General features: G+C 38.4%; 1 protein-coding gene across 2 annotated transcripts in view; it reads left to right on the top strand.

The window, feature by feature from the left end:
• LOC110470685 (TLE family member 4, transcriptional corepressor) overlaps positions 1-16,496 on the top strand; it is a 94,321-nt gene extending 77,825 nt beyond the window's left edge. For both annotated transcript variants that reach the window (XM_021530538.4, XM_021530539.4), the window contains exons 9-20: positions 2,466-2,585; positions 3,137-3,190; positions 4,210-4,362; positions 5,556-5,688; positions 5,958-6,151; positions 6,341-6,417; positions 9,471-9,720; positions 10,796-11,043; positions 11,926-12,073; positions 12,708-12,858; positions 13,182-13,258; positions 14,765-16,496. In XM_021530538.4, the coding sequence (XP_021386213.1) occupies positions 2,466-2,585; positions 3,137-3,190; positions 4,210-4,362; positions 5,556-5,688; positions 5,958-6,151; positions 6,341-6,417; positions 9,471-9,720; positions 10,796-11,043; positions 11,926-12,073; positions 12,708-12,858; positions 13,182-13,258; positions 14,765-14,872 (1,713 nt within the window). In that variant the 3' untranslated portion in view covers positions 14,873-16,496. The remainder of the gene's footprint in view (positions 1-2,465; positions 2,586-3,136; positions 3,191-4,209; positions 4,363-5,555; positions 5,689-5,957; positions 6,152-6,340; positions 6,418-9,470; positions 9,721-10,795; positions 11,044-11,925; positions 12,074-12,707; positions 12,859-13,181; positions 13,259-14,764) is intronic.
• The last annotated feature ends 520 nt before the right edge of the window (positions 16,497-17,016 follow it).

Raw genomic sequence — 17,016 nt, 5'->3', positions numbered from 1 at the left:
GGTATTGGTGCAAGAAAAGGGACATGAAAGTTAAAAGTGGGAGTGTTTAGATTTGGTCTGTAGTAATTGACTCGTGAGGCAAAATAATGTCAGTCCTAGTACACTGGTGTAATTTCAGATTGGTGAAAGAGGTTCTGCCTGCTGTCTCTGTTTTTTCTGCTAATGTCAGGTGAGAATACTGCAGGAGGATCCTTCCATATTGGTATAAGGTCAGATCCATCTAGCAGTAAAACCATTAAGCAGTGTGCATTGCCCCAGTGCCCAATGCGGTGCTCATCCTTTAATATGCTACTGATAATTTGCTATTTCATCTTTCTAGTAGGGACCTTCAATTTATTACTTTATTAAGTAGTGATATCAAAGATTAAAATGGTATCTATAGCACATAGCTAACCAGATTGTGAAAAATGGAACTGTATGGTTTCAGATTTATGAAAATAAATATTTCTATTTAAATAAGTGCAGTAGTTTAATTCTTTAGACACCACTTTAATTTGTAGTCTATTGGTGATTATTTTCCTTCATTTTAAAGCAAATTGCTTTCTGTAGGGTGAAGTTGAGAAATAATGAATTGAATTCACATTACAAGCTACTGCCTTCCAAATTCTAAATAAATATAAATGTAATAGGAGCTTAGTATAAAAATCTTTTGCAAAAGGCTATGCTATATCATTGCAGGAACAAATACATTTTTCAAGTCATCAGTTCATTTAATGTTGTGTTTCTACTTGGCCTTTATTATAAGGGCTTCTGTACCCTGGCACTGCTGTTTCCAAATGTCTTAACATGTGTTGTCACTTCAGAGCAAAAAATAACTTTGTTAGTTTGTGTTATTTGCTGTAATCATTGATTAATGATCTGCTTTAAAACTAAATTAGGATTTTAAGATGTATTTGCACAGTATGGGAAAGACACAGGCTGTGCTTTCAACACTAGCTTTGTTCTAATTTTTTTATTTCATCTCAATGGTCTTAGAGGGTAATTTACAATTACCAGTCAAAAATATGGAAGATTTTTGCAAATTCTACCATTCATTAACTTAAGATGGTGTTCTCAAGAGCTGGAAATTTCAGTAAAATGGAGAGGAGGACCTGTATCCCAGTAGGTAGTAACATTCTCTTGTGTGACTTGGGCAATGACCACAGCTTAATTTCTTGTGGTTAAGTTTTCCTAATCCTTACCAGAAGCTTGTGAAATAATAAGGAAAAGAAGTTTTGTAATAGTGACGGAACAGAAGTTACTCAATGTAAATTCTAATTTCTTAGTTTGTATTCATGTTAATAACTGCACTGAAAACCCCAAAATGAAATTGCTATGTAGTGCAGTTTTATGTAGAAAAACAGCTGTCCATCATGCATGGAGGGAAAAAAAAACAAACAAGTGTTTCTGGATGAATGGGAGGATCTAAAATCCATCAGTCAGGACTTCTTTGGTTGTTTCTCACCACCCCAGTAAAAAAGGACAGACATGGAAACAGTCAGCAGGATTTCAACTGACAATTATTTTCATCTCCATTGCTGTCATTTCCCATTCTGCAAAAAGCCTGAACACATCCTTACTTATGTGCGTTCAACCACTGACTTCAGAGTGAGATAAAGTTTAGTGCATGCTTAAATGCTTTCTTGAACTAGGGCCAAAACTGCTGCTGCTACTAAAATCAGTCCCAGAGGGAATGTTGCATCTTTCATTGCTTCCTTTTTTGTATACGAAGATACAGGCTCCACAGAGCCCTGGAAATACTGCAGATTTTGATAAATGTTGCCTGCCTTGTTTAACGGAATAGAGTGGAGTTGTGGATGATAGTGCATAAAGTACAGATTATCTTCCTTTCTCTCCTGTCCATATGTGTGCTCTTTAGCAATCATTACTAGGTGAGCACTGTACAATAGCAGGAGAATCACTGAGTCAGTCTGTGTTTGTTTCTGTCTGCTGCAGGCATAACCTGTAATTGTAAAAGGCAGCAAAATAAAATTAGTTAAGGTGTTTTCCCCTGTTCTTGCCTCCTCCAAAACTGTTCAAAAGCTTGCTTCTTTCTTTGGTAGAAATCTTCATTCAAATGTTTGCTGAAGTGTGACTTGCCTTGAGCCTCTTTGTTCTTTTAGATTTACACAGGCAAACACACACACATGTGCAAACACACACGCCTCTTCTGGGACTGTTGACTTAACCCTGCATATTTGTAGAGGAAACAAACCAAAACAAGACCAGTGCACAGTATTCATAAAATCCATCCCATTGGTGGTGCAGATAACCACCATGATTTCTCAGTTGATCACCAATACATAGTGCAGTTTTTAATACAAGACATATGCTGGGTAGCTGTCACTGGTTAAAACCCAATGTGCTGTCTGTGAGAACAGCTCCAGATCATACTATCAGTGTAAGCTGTATTGAGAGGTGGTGTCAAATGAACCACTGTTGTGAATGAGGGCCTGATTATGCTTTCTTCTCTTTTCGGACTACAGAGCTCTTCTGTATCTCCCTCAGCCAGTTTCAGAACAGCAGAAAAGCACAGAAATTCAACAGATTATTCTTCAGATAGTAAAAAACAGAAAACAGAAGAGAAGGAAATAGCAGCTCGTTATGTGAGTAATTGTCTACATTGTGCAGTGTTGAACTTCAGTGTTCCTCTGTAATTTCACCTGATTTCTGCTGCATAACTAATTTTAAAATGAGGGTCAAATTTTAAGTGGTTTTTGCTGCCAACCTCTAGTGTCTGTGCTGGATTAAACACTTCAGTGCGTATAATTGATACTGTTTTTAACAATATAAATGCAAAGCACCTGGAAGTTGCGTGACAATAGTGCTGAGCTTTAGTTAGGCTGGGACTTGTTAATGAAGTCTATCTTGACTCAGCTTTATAGTACAGCGCCAATTTGGATGAAGATTTTCATCCCATATCCTTCTTCACCAATGTGAAAACTGGCCAAACTGCTCTAGTTGCGGCAGCTTGCTAAGCAGAAGCCCTGTAGATGACTGAAAGACTTTAATCGTTTTACCACACAAAGTTTGGTAAAATTGAATGGTACACTGCAGATTTATGAGCAACCTTCCTTTGTTTTTGTAATTGTTAAAAAACATTGGGATACGATACAAAATAATTTTTTTTTTAACATATTGTGATTTGTCATTGCAGGACAGCGATGGTGAAAAGAGTGATGACAACTTGGTAGTTGATGTTTCAAATGAGGTATACATAATGATGTTTTTTTTACTTTACATATATGGTGATGAGGGTATCTTCAGTGGTTTCTGTGCATATTGGTTTTATGAATAGGATTATGGCATTTGAACTTGAAATGCCTGACAGAATCCAGTCATATCCTCTTTCTTTAGGATACAAATCAGATCTGAAGTTATATACTTCTACAAAGTTGTAAGTACTTCTACAAAACTTGTAAGAGTGTCTGTCTTTTCTTTCACTTTGGCCATGACTTCATATGTGAACCTTATCAGGTCTGCCAAATGCATCAAATCTTATCACTTGAAATATCAGATTTACTTGCCTATTTCAATATCCATAGATTTTTGGCATTATCTTTAGTGGTTTAATGCTATCAAATTTTAGGAGTTTTTTAAAAAAAAACCAACAAATTGTCCTTCATTATCCCTCTCAATTTTACAATTGTATCAGCTAAATCAATTAAGAATGGAAGGAATATGTAACTTTTTATGACAGATCTTCATTCCAAATTGAGGTGATGCCTTGGGAGGCTACCTAGAATAGAGGCTAGACAGAGTTAAGGGAATAAATTAGGTGTTTATTAAAAAGCTTTTAAAGGATACATCTTGGGCAGTACAAGAGCCCAGCCATGGTTCCAAGACAGGCCCAAGATGGACTCCTGGTCATGAGTTTTCACACTTTTGTAAGTTTTGGTCCATTTACATATTGGGTTTAATTGTTCAATTACAGCTTCAAATTATGAAGTCCCATCCTCCAGACTGCTCTCCTCAGTTCGCTGTTGTTTATACATTTTTGTCCTGAGGCTGTAACTGTGTCCTTGGTCTCAGGCTGGAAAGAGATTGTTTTGTCTACCTAAACTGTGAGGAGAGCTTGCTAACACTTTATATAAGGTTCAGAGTTATATACTAATGCAGTGCAGAATCTGGAAAATATGAAAATAAACTTAAGACATCAGAGGACTGCTCAAGACAAGGACTAGTAGCTAGCATGAAGTTATTATGCTAACCCGTATTCCTGATACTTAGGATCCTTCTTCTCCCCGTGGAAGCCCAGCACACTCTCCACGGGAAAATGGCTTGGACAAGACTCGACTGCTGAAAAAAGATGCACCAATTAGTCCGGCATCTATTGCATCCTCTAGCAGTACTCCTTCCTCCAAATCCAAAGAACTTAGCCTTGTAAGTGCTACAAAATGCTTCTATGACCCCCAGTTGTAGGCTGAAATGCATGCTTACCAGATTTCTGTCTGGACACAATTTGTATTCCCACAGCTGTCAATAAAGCACTTTGAAGCATCAATTTAGTATTAGTTTAATTTATCTTTTCAAGGGAGTCTAAAAGAAAGTCCACACAGTCTTTTTTGGGATAGGAAGAGGTTATTTTCACTGGTGGTGTGAGTAGATGATAGATGTGGTGTTCTGAGAGATATTTTTCTCCACCCTCATATGAAGAACTGTTATTCTGAGAATAAATAAAAGTACACAGGGGTTTCTTGAGCTGTTTTCCTATGCTGTGGTTTATAGCAAATTCAGTTCCCTGCTTGGATGTGATTTGGTTGTTAGCTTTGTTTGAATTACCAGGCTATATACAACAACAATAATTTTTATTTTCTATCTAAAAAGTAATCTGTCATTTACAAGAGCCTTCCTTGACTTGCATCACAAATCAAAATGCAAAAGAAAAGAGCTGCCTGCAAGGGGTGTTCTTTCCTTTCCTGTTTGTGGCCACAGTTAATCACCTACCTGAGCTGCACAGTAATTCCCCTCTTGATTCTTCACAGGGCAGGATATGCAATTACTTAAAGAAATAAAATAAATAAAAAGAAGGCTTAAACTGAATATAGTGCTCAGGAACGGTGATGGAATCACAGGTTCAGGCCTGGGAATCAGTGGTGTGTCTGATGAATGAGCCTGTTGCAAGAGCAGTACTGCACAGTTCCTGACTTTATACCTGTCACTGTCTTCATCCTGTGTTTCGCACCACACTTGGGCATGAGTAGTTGGTCAGTTTCGGGTTTTTTTTTCCTCCTCTTCTTGTCCATTCCTCACAGAAAATTACAATGGGAGCAGGTCCATGAGCATAGTGAGACCACTGACTGACTTCACATATGCTGCCAATTGTCAGAGGGAAATGATTTTCAGTCATTTTCCTCATTCTGAATCATACAGATTCTCCTGATGAGAAAAGCAGTGAAGGCTGTAGTTCATTTCCAAAGCCATTTTGTCTTTTTCAGTGTCTTTGCATCTTCTCTTCATTGCCGGGACTGTTGAAACCCAAACCCAGAAGCTAAATGCCACTAATATCACTAATCACTATCTATAAAGATAAAATAGTTTACAAACTCTCTTCCTTTTTCCTTCTTGGTGATTAGAATGAGAAATCTACCACTCCTGTGTCTAAATCAAATACCCCTACTCCAAGGACTGATGCCCCAACTCCAGGCAGCAACTCCACTCCCGGACTGAGGCCAGTGCCTGGCAAACCTCCAGGTGTGGACCCAATAGGTTAGTGTCTATATATTCCAGTGGTGACCATTTGTCCCTTGTCAGACTCCCTTTAAACCTGTAATAACAAGTTAGTATGGTAGGGATGCTTAAACTGGATGCTAAGCTGGTTTTTCAGCACTGTCATACAGTGTTATGTGGCTTCCCTTGGCTGGCTGGCTGGTTGGTTTGGGTTATTTGTGGGGTTTTTGGAGTTTTCCAAACTCATGTTTCATGTAATGGCTCTAGAATGCCTCTGTGACTTCTCACTTTCCCCCCTCTTCTTTTAGCTTCAGGTTTAAGGACACCGATGGCAGTACCGTGTCCTTACCCTACTCCGTTTGGCATCGTGCCACATGCTGGTATGAACGGGGAGCTGACCAGCCCTGGAGCTGCCTATGCTGGTCTACACAATATTTCCCCTCAAATGAGTGCAGCAGCTGCAGCAGCAGCAGCAGCGGCAGCTTATGGGCGATCTCCAGTCGTAAGTGCTTGCCATTAGTGCATTTAATTTTGAGAGCTGTTTGTATTAAATATAGGATCTGTGGGGTTAACTCTAGTTCACTCATTTTGTGGTTTGGGGAGTATGCTATGGAGAACATGAATTAAATAGTCTTCCTTTGCCTAACTCTTACTTTAATACACCTTTTTGTTTTGCTTGGGGAAACTACAGGTTGGTTTTGATCCACATCATCATATGCGAGTCCCAGGCATCCCTCCTAATCTCACAGGCATCCCAGGAGGAAAACCGTGAGTATCAAGCATTCAACTTTAAAAGTCAATCATATCTTGGAAGTCGTGTTCCCTTGCTGGTTGGAATTCCCCTTAGCTACTGCAAACTATTGTGTGAATAGTAATAAGTATAGCTATTCAGCAAGAGCAGGAGAATCATTGTGCAATCTTAAAGTTGCATTTGTGAATTTGTTTTGAAGACTAATAGCAGTTGACATGGACTGGGTGATACAAAGTAAAGGAGACAGAAATAAATGGAAAAAGGAGATGAACTTGAAATTTGCCTGGTTGGTTGTTTATGGAAATGGAAGCTGGAATGGGATCTCAGCTTTCCATCTCTACTGCACTCTGCTTCTGAGTTTAAAAAAATTATTTTTTTGTTCACAAAAGCCTTGCAATTACTTGCAAGCTTTGCAGCTGTGTGCAGAGAAAAGGAATACTGGAATGTTTTGTTAGATTCAAAATACTGGAAATAATTATTTTATTATAATATTCAGATTCATCCTTGATGGAACTGACCTGTATAGTGTGACCTGCTTTACCAGGCTTTTCATGTTGTGAGCCTTGGAAGAAAAATTACGGAGAGAAAGAACTCTCTGCTCACATTCCTCTTGAGGCAGAGAGGAGAAAAACTAAAGCATCTGTACAAACTGGGATCATATTGATCCAGATTTTCTTTAAGGTTCATCCAGTTCCTCTTCGTTGTCACACTTTTGGGAGACTGTGACCGGTTCATACTGGAACGTTTGATGGCCAAGGGCTGTTGGTACCAGTCGTTCTCAAGCTCTTTTATGAGTGAATGCTTTTGCACAGGAGTGGTTGGGTTAGTCATACACCTGGATTTGTGTGAGTAAATGCATATGCTTACCTGCCAGTGAGCCTGCAGACGCACAGGATTAACAACATACAGTGACAAGTGATCAGGCCTAGTGCCTGTAACTTCTTGTGTACACGTCACACAAATCATGATCCAGGTCCAGATCTCTCAGGCATCTCACACTGGCAACCACTTTCTTCATGTACTTTTCTGTTACTTGAGCCACTCTCTTAGGTGACTGCATAAGGCAGGTATGGAAATTGATGTACAGCAGCTTGCAGACCAACTGCTTGTATTAAAAATTCTGTGGGGCACAGATCTTAATCCATTACATACAGTGGGCACTAAGAAATGTATTGATGTAAAGTTCAAATGCTCACTGGATTTAAGCTCATCCCTGATGGAGTCAGTCACCTGGAAAGAAGTGTCTCTGGATGTACTAGACTTCGCTTGCTGTGGTGAGAGAAATGGCAATTTCAGGGTTTCAGAGACACCCCTGCTCACATCTTTCTTGTGTTAATATTGAGAGGAATAAAACATGAGGCAAACTGAAATCAAATCACTTAAATTCTGGTTTATCTACAATATTTTTAAATGTTGTTGCTCTGTTGATGTCTATCTTAAACATTTAAATATAACTGTCATTTGTCTACCAGAGGGCTTGAAACTTTTAAAATCTGTGGTTCTTTCAGCATGATTGTATTGACTTTTCTCTGTCTTGAGCATGGTAGTTGTCACATCTTCCAGGATTATTATTTTCTCATCTACTCCATTTTTACCTTAGGGGGAAATTCATGTAAGTTCTCTGCAGTGTTGAGTGTCCTGAAATGAAGTGGGCAGCATTTGGGATCTGGCCCCTAATAACTCCCTTTTCAGTTTGGTATTGTATCAGCTCCTGAGTACTGTACAGTATACAAATGCTGAAAGATAGTATATAAATAGGAAAGATAGCTAATGCATTTTGTCCCACTGAACATTATTGATCTAGTGCATTCTGCATCTTAAATGACAAATCCAGTAGTTTAATTGTGAATACTGCCTTCTTTAGTCACTTTGAAGTTTCAATTGAGGAAGTGAACTTACAAAGTAGTCTCATAAAACAATTTCTGTGTGAGATATTCTCATCCCACCATTGTGACAGTGGATTTTTCATGAGCATTATCATGATGTTTTAGGTCTAAGAAAATTAAAGCCTTCCAGTAAGCATATCTTGCTCCTGTAATAGATGTGATGTATCAGGTAGCATCTCAGAACAAGGCAATTTCACAATCTAACTGTTCTCCCTGGAAAATGCTTTGAGATAAAGCTGTTAATAGGTTATTCACAGGTGGCATAAGTGTCAATCACAGAACAGATTCTTTCTCAGTGAGAGGTCTGATTTTGGCAAGAGAAATTGGGAGCTGTAGCAGTTGTGTCGAGTCCACACAAAAAAAACCCTAAAAAACAAAAAAGCCCAAACCCAAAACAACCCACAAAACAAAAAATTCCATTGCAGTGCATTTTAACTGGCCTGTCATGTCAGCTGTCAGCAACCATGCCTTGAAGACTTAACTCCTCAGGGCTGGTGGAAGCTTCACTACACCCTTAGGTACAGTGCTGAGCAGTTTTGCTCAGGGGGCCTGGAGCCCACAGTACATTTGGGACAGATTGGCAGCAGTCCAGCTGAAGCTGCCACATAAGAGTCAGTAAAGCAAGCAGCCAAATATCCCCTGGCAGGCAGCTACCCACCATGCTCTGGCAGCAACCAGCCAGCTATTTCTGTCTTCCAGAGGGCCCTGACCTTCTTTGCATGCTGTGATATCCCCATCCAAAGTTAAGAGGGGTGTCATATAGTCTCACTCATGCCAGAAATTATCATAATGTGAGTTGTTAAAGTTCATTTGATTGGTGCTTGACTTTCCACATTAAAAACTGAACTCCTATGTTTGTGCTTGGAGGGCCAGTCTTCAGATGAACAAATGGTTTTTCTTATGTGATTAAAATACATTATATAATGGCCCAGTTGAGTAAAACATCGTGCTAATAACACCAAGGTCATGTGCTCAGTCCCCATACCACCATTCACTTCAGGGTCAGACTCAGTGATCCTTGAGGGTCCCTTCCAGCTCAGAATATTCTGTGAAATACCTGTGAAAAACTGAGCTGAGGGCACAGCCTGAATGCCTGCCAGGGGAAGCACATCTTTGATTCTGTTTTCCTAAACAGCCTTGAAGTAAAACTCCTTAAATCATCCCCTTAATTTTTTTTCCCTCAGAGCATACTCATTTCATGTAAGTGCAGATGGTCAGATGCAGCCAGTTCCTTTCCCTCCTGATGCCCTCATCGGTCCAGGAATCCCTCGCCATGCCCGTCAGATCAACACCCTGAACCACGGGGAAGTTGTGTGTGCAGTTACCATCAGCAACCCCACGAGACACGTGTACACGGGTGGGAAGGGCTGTGTCAAAGTTTGGGACATCAGCCACCCTGGCAACAAGAGCCCTGTCTCCCAGCTGGACTGCCTGGTAGGTGAACAGCAGCATACAGCACTGAAAGAAGATAGGACGTTGTGTTAAGATTACAGTGATACCACTAAGGTGTAAAGTGCAAGTGGGTATTTGATATCCGTCATGGTATCACAGCTTGGTATTGCATTTGTAATTTTGTTGTTTCCATTAGAACTGAGGTTGAAGTATGTTCCTCACCATACCTGTGGGTTTTTTCCTCTGCAAAGAATCAAAACATGTTTAATATCCTAAAATTGTGGTAGGAGGAAAGATCAAAGACAGCACAACAAATATTGTTTATAAACTTTGGCATTTGCTGGCAATCTTACAGCTTGTTGATACCCAATCATGCTAAAAATTGCTGTCTTACAGTTTGTATTCTCTGAGAATATTTGGGGATTGTGTCACATATTTTGTATCTGTATATATGTACAAATGCATTGTCCTGTCTTAATGTGGCAATTAAAAATAGCCCTGAATGCTATTCACAAAATATTTAAATGTGCTAACAAGATAACTATTGCTAGCAGCTTTTCTCTTGTTATTTACCAGTTCTTGCTAAGATGTTGCTGTTTGTTACAGTAAAATGAAAACTGTGCAGTGCGTGTAGACTTACAATGAATTGCTACACAAGTTGCTACACAAGTGAATAAAATTGCCCAAATATTTTCCTCTGACATCTCCTAGATGGTGGCAGCAAGTCTCACTGGAATGGGAAGGGGGAAAGTGTGCAGGGAATTTGGTACTCCCCCATGCTGAGAGGTTAATGTGCTGAAATAAACAGAGTATGAAAATACAACTTTCTACACCAGCTGTCAAATTCAGCTATCCTGAATTGTTTCTGGGTTCAGGTCTTTGCATTTTGATGCTAATTAAGATTAAATATCTCTCACTACTGAATTCTGTAGATCAAGTTGAAGTACTTCCCTAATGTCATGTAATTTTCTGGCATTAATACACTTTATCATTGTCATAAGTATAAATGGCTCATTAAAACCAGGAGGGAATACAATACTTTTATGGATTTCTGCTCTCATGTTAATGCTGTTTTCTTTCCTCATGAGTAATCTCTTGATGGCTTCTGTCTCCACAGAACAGAGACAACTACATCCGTTCCTGCAGGTTGCTCCCTGACGGCCGCACCCTGATTGTTGGTGGGGAAGCCAGCACGTTATCCATTTGGGACCTGGCAGCACCAACTCCTCGCATCAAAGCAGAGCTGACATCCTCTGCTCCAGCTTGCTATGCCCTAGCTATCAGCCCTGATTCTAAGGTCTGCTTCTCTTGCTGTAGCGATGGCAACATTGCAGTGTGGGATCTGCATAACCAGACTTTAGTAAGGTAGGTCGACCAAACTGGATCATCAAGTTGTGGAGAATTATTTAGGCACAGCCATAAATGTGCTTTTGCATATGTATTCTATTTTCTGCCTGCATAGATGCTTCAGTATTTTGTTGTTCAGCATAGCTATGGTAATACCTTGACAAAAGTCCATATGATTATTTGTAGGTTTTGAGAGTTACATAGTCCCAGGCTTTTGATCAGCCCATGACTATAATTCCCTAAATATCAGCTGATCTCAGTACTGCTGTAGATTCCTTGAACAGATGATTTTTTTCTTGTTTCCATGCAATATGCTGCTCTCATTCTAATTCCTTTAATCTGAGATCCAGTGAATATGTCTTGGGTAAAGATATGTGTAAATTACTTCATTGCAGACTTAGCCCTTCAGGAGTAAGGATTGGTGCTCAGCACTGATAGACAGTATGTTAAGAGCTGGGTACACAGAGCTTCTCTGTGCACTGCACTGTGTATATGTTGTACATATAATATCAGCATTGCATGCAAGTCAAGCTTTTATTACCTGATGTTACCATTTAGACTGCTCTTTTTTTTTTAACTTCAGTGACCTGCACATTTTTCTTAAACTAAGGTAATTTTGCTGATCATGCTAGAGGGAATTACTATTTTAAGATGAGTAGTGGGTATCACACAACCAGCAGCAGAGATTTCCAGAGTACCTGACTCTTAAAGTGTTCTTTTTGAAATCACATTAGCTGTCTGGCCTGATTGCATCATCAATTCATCACAAAACTCACATGATTGTCCCAGAGTTTACATTCATCTGGGATTGCTACTGGAATCTAAATTACAACTCAGGGACTGAAAGAAGGTGTTTGTATTTTTGCTCAGAATATGCTGATCTTATTTTAATATTTTCAGGCAATTTCAGGGCCACACAGATGGAGCAAGCTGTATTGACATTTCTAATGATGGTACCAAATTGTGGACAGGAGGTCTGGACAATACTGTGAGATCCTGGGATCTCAGAGAAGGAAGACAGCTACAGCAACATGACTTCACATCACAGGTTCAGTCTCAGATCCTTTGGCATGTTAACAAAATTTTCTCATGGTTTTTTAAAACAAGCAAGCACTTTAATTTTTTTTTCCTTCTTTATAAGTAAAATAAGCAGTCTTAAAGATAATTTCAAAGAATTTTTTAGTTAGTCTTGTAGTCCATACTCTCTTTTTTAGTTTTGTGGGTTTTTTTCTCTTGTGGCAGCTAAATGTATATCTGGATTATGAGTGTTTGATGGATTAGTACCACTCCCATGGGAGTAACAGAAATTGAGTTTTATAGAACAAGTGCCAGATTAAAATGTTCCTTTCTGCAATCTGTTCCCATTGATGTAGATTCAAGTTCAAAAATGTTTTATGAAAATATTTTTAAATGCTGTCAGATAAGCTTGGACATTAAATTTTATAGTTTGATTCAGTACTTCACTATTGCAGTTTTAATAACGTTTAATAGCATAGTTTTGCAGCTGTGTTTGCATGAACTAATTTATCTTGATTACTGCAGTAATTGGATTATCATGTTTTTAAAACTGCAGTAGAACAAAAATGTGAGTTTGCATAGTGCTAGCAGTGTAGCAAGGGTCAGTTTTGAATAGCTCAAGCTCATTCCTTTACTGATTGAAGCATGTGCTGTGCTAATTACAGATCTTCTCACTGGGCTATTGTCCAACTGGTGAGTGGTTGGCAGTAGGAATGGAGAACAGCAATGTCGAGGTGCTGCATGTTACTAAGCCGGACAAATATCAGCTGCATCTTCATGAGAGCTGTGTGTTGTCACTCAAGTTTGCTCACTGTGGTAAGCAAATCATTCTGAATCAGTGTTTTCCTTCATGAAAAATTCATTAAAGATTACCTTTAAATGAAAGTGCAATATAGTTATTAAACTAGAGAGTATAGTTTAAAATTAGGTATTAAACTTAAGTGTTAAGTTTATTTAAAAAACTCTGACTGCTTTTTTCTATGTACTGCTTATTTAGTGATGGAACATCATAGTGCAACCAGATGAAAATGTTACTGTTCTTTGAATATGTGTGAATACTTTGTTATGATCATCTTCTTTCTGGAGGTGTATTCCTTGAAAACAAAATGCAGCAATAACATTTAAACAATCTGTTGCAGGCAAATGGTTTGTAAGCACTGGAAAAGATAATCTTCTTAATGCTTGGAGAACACCTTATGGAGCCAGTATATTCCAGGTAATAATCTCCTTGAAGCTATTTTCCACAGACATTACAGTGCAGTAGAGCTGCACATCTTAGGGTGTGTCAGTAGCCTAAGGAGTTTTCAGGTGGAAATGCAGCTAATTGCTGTAGTCTTTAAAGAGTTTGTCTGTAATTAGGGAAAGAAATGCTTTTGTCTTTTCTACTATTCCATTAATTTAGCTCTTACAGTAAAATAGCCCTTTAATCTAAAATTGTTCTTAATACCCTTCTTTCTCATCATCTTCTCCATATTGGTGGACTAAAATACCCAAGTCATGTTGTTAGGTGAACAGGCACTGAAGGTCCAAAATGCAGCTAAACCAGTTGAAGTCATATTCGACATGTATATTTTTCTTGGATGAGATGTGTTTATGGATTGGATCAGCAGACTCCTGAGCTGAAAACTGAGGTGATATAGAGGGGCCCACTGACGTGTAACTGGAAGCTGTAGCCTATCTATAGTCCCTCGGTGCCCAGTTTTAATGGCATTCCAGTGCCACTATAGAAAAGTGGGATTTTTGGTGTGTCTTTCCATTCTCTCACCTGCAGGCACCTCTAGGTTGGGGATATTTTTATTAAATTTAACTGCTAACTGGCTCTAGTTAAAGTGACTACTCCCATGTGTACTGATGCTGCCATATCTCCACTTTTGGAGACAGTGCAGTTTAACTTGACATGAGAAAGGTAGGGTCTATGTTTTCATATTAGAGGCTATTAATTTCTAGAATCAATCCCCACAGACAGCCCAAATCATCCTAACAAGAGCACCTTAAAAGTGATTAGCTCTTGTGGTAACAGGCAGAAAATTATGTGGACATATATTATGCAAAGAAAACATGCACTGAAACAGCAAGGTGAATGTGGCAATGCATGCACTTCATCTTAGAACAAACAGCAAAACTGGAAGAGACAGAGCTGGTGCAACCTGCTGTATCCTGTGTGCCATCCAGCTCCTACACGCTTGTTGTGTATCCTGTTCCACCACAGTGTCTTTTCCTACTTGTGTCCTCTGTTATAATGTAAATTCCTTTGTGCAAAGCTTTTGTCTTCTTGTGTTGGGGAGGCAGTGAGAGGAGATACAGCTATTTCTGTGGAGTCTCTTTGTTTCATACCTGTGGATAGCTAGGGCTTTGAAGTGTTTCTCTGTATGAATGTCTTGTTTACAACAAAAGAAATGGGAAGAAGATGGGTTTTCATTCATTCACTTTTATGCAAATAGAATGCATAAAATATTAATAAATGCTCATTCCTTGTAAAGTATGTAGAAAGGACTACTTCTGTTTGTTTGATTGATAGATTACCTGTAGGTCCATAATATTCACATCCCTTTCTACCACTGCTTTATTTTAAAACAGATATTTCTGTGGAATAAAAGTTTTTTTAAAATTTTGCCACTATGATACTGGTACTTTAATGAGCTTTTTATGTATTCTCTATCTATAAATTCTTCAGGATTGAAGTATTGGAAAGATGTAATTTTACTTTTCTTTTTTCTTGTAGTCCAAAGAATCCTCATCTGTGCTTAGCTGTGATATCTCTGTGGATGACAAATACATTGTCACTGGCTCTGGGGACAAGAAAGCTACAGTCTATGAAGTTATTTATTAGAGACAAATCTGAATGCTGAACTCCTTCTCCTAGCACTTTGCTGTATATTCCTTTTTTTTTTTTTCCTTTCTAAACTGAAAACTTAAATGCTCATCACAGTTGTAGAATTTATTTTTACCTTCTTAACTTGCTATTGATTTATGAATGTTCATTAAGAACTTGTGATACCAAATTGTCAGATATCTACTTGGAAGAAGATGAAATAAGCATACATAACAGTGACCTTGACTCTTTAATTATGTATTATAGCTGTAATGTATTTATTTTGTTTAAAGAAGGCTTTCTAACAATGTACTGACTAAATAAAGCTGTCTGGCCCGGCTTTAGTTTGAAAGATGCATCATATACTTGTGTTTTTGCAGGTGAATAAATTGGGGATCTTGGAGAAGGATGTTCAGGAGATAGTTAAAAATACACTAAATAGACTCGTAGTTTCTATTTAAAAAATAAACTTTGTTATATTTTTTAGTCCTGTTCTTGGATGAGACCTCTAAGTGTTATTACAGTATAATTATTTGGTGGGAAGATGCTGTATCTTAACTATTTTAGACAGTCTTGGAAACTTAGGAAATTGCAAACTGTAGCCAGTGATCTACATGCCTGTGATGAATGGCAAATTCAGTTCACATCTAAATTAAATTCCTTTTAAGTAAGAATGTGCTAATTTATATATTTACAATGTTAATATAGCATCTTGTGTACAGATTTGTTCTCAATGCTTTTCTGTTGATAAACATAAAGCATTTTGGTGTCAAGCTAGGTTTTTTAATATAAACACCTCTCTTTGTTATATTGTAGAGAGTACAATAAGTTGCCTCAAAGAGTCACCTTTGTTACTTCTGGAAACTTTTGCAATGTTTCCTTGAAAATGGGGATATGTGTCTTTGGGCAATTTTTCAATTACAAGAGATTATGAAAAATATTTGATATGTTCTTTGGAAACTGCACTGAAATAAGAATGGATGCCTACCAATATACAAACTACAAAAGCAATGACCTCTGAGGTAGGTTTTACAAGAATTCTCATTCCGACATCCTAAAACGGAATGGATTCTCATTGGGATAAGGACTTGCTTTGTTCGCCAGCAGTTCAATCCAAGTCTTGATTGGGTGTCCCTAAGACGGACGCAGACTGAGCCATTGTGCCAGAGACAACGTGTTATCTTTTTATGTTGTTGTTGTTGCTGTTAAACTATGATCTGTGACTTTCTTTCTTTTTTTTTTTTTTTTTGAATGCTTTAAAAAAAAAATCTTTAAGTCTGTGGATCTGCTGATGTACAGTGCCTTTGCTGCTATGGATCAAAATCAAGAGACCCGTGTAGATAAATCTTATTGTATAAGTAGAAAATTACTTAATTTCTTACTAGAAATGGATTGATGCTGCAAGTTAAAATGGACTGTTTATTGAAGTTCCAAATGTGGTAGCAAAAAATGGTGTCTTAAGTGCTTAGTGTTTGATGTCATTAACAGTTTCGTAATACTCTACATTGTAGAAAGATTTTGATACTAAACTGTGTCATTGTACATAGTTCTAATGCATTGTATTGACCACCAGTACTTCTATAATGGTAGATTATTGTTTGTGCATTCAGACTTTTAAGCATTAAACATAAGTAACTTCTAAGATGCATTTTTCTTTTTTTTTTTTCTCTCCTCTCTCATTGTCATGTTTGTGATAATCTCAGTCACACATGCAGCCGTTCACGGACATACCACTACAGATACTCGTGGTTTTGCCACTGAAACACAGTGTAGAGTTTATGAATTTACAGTTTCTCACGTTACCTGACTGTACTGATTTTGAACACTTAGAGGCATCAGACTTTGCCTGTCACCTAAGAGTTTGCCTCTTCCCAGTTTCCTATCTGACGAATCTGTCCCATACCTTGGGAGAGAGTGAAATTGTGCACCATTACTGCTCACATGCCCAGTGAGTCTGTGGAGTTCAGTAGGATTTGGGAGGGGAGTTGCACTGCAGCATCGCACCAGGGTTTCCTCATCCGTACCTAAAGTTTGTTCGTGCTCACAGACAGACTTCTGACATTTGGCTTTAGATCACGGATTTAGCCCAGCTTCCATGAAGTTAATGAACACAAGTTAAAGTGAGCTAGGGCAAATTAATCAATGCACTGCTGGGAAGGGTA

This window comes from Lonchura striata, chromosome Z (genome assembly GCF_050655825.1).
Source record: "Lonchura striata isolate lonStrDom1 chromosome Z, ASM5065582v1, whole genome shotgun sequence".
NCBI lineage: Eukaryota > Metazoa > Chordata > Aves > Passeriformes > Estrildidae > Lonchura > Lonchura striata.
Note: the sequence above shows the minus strand (reverse complement) of the source record. Positions and strands in the feature narration are given on the sequence as shown.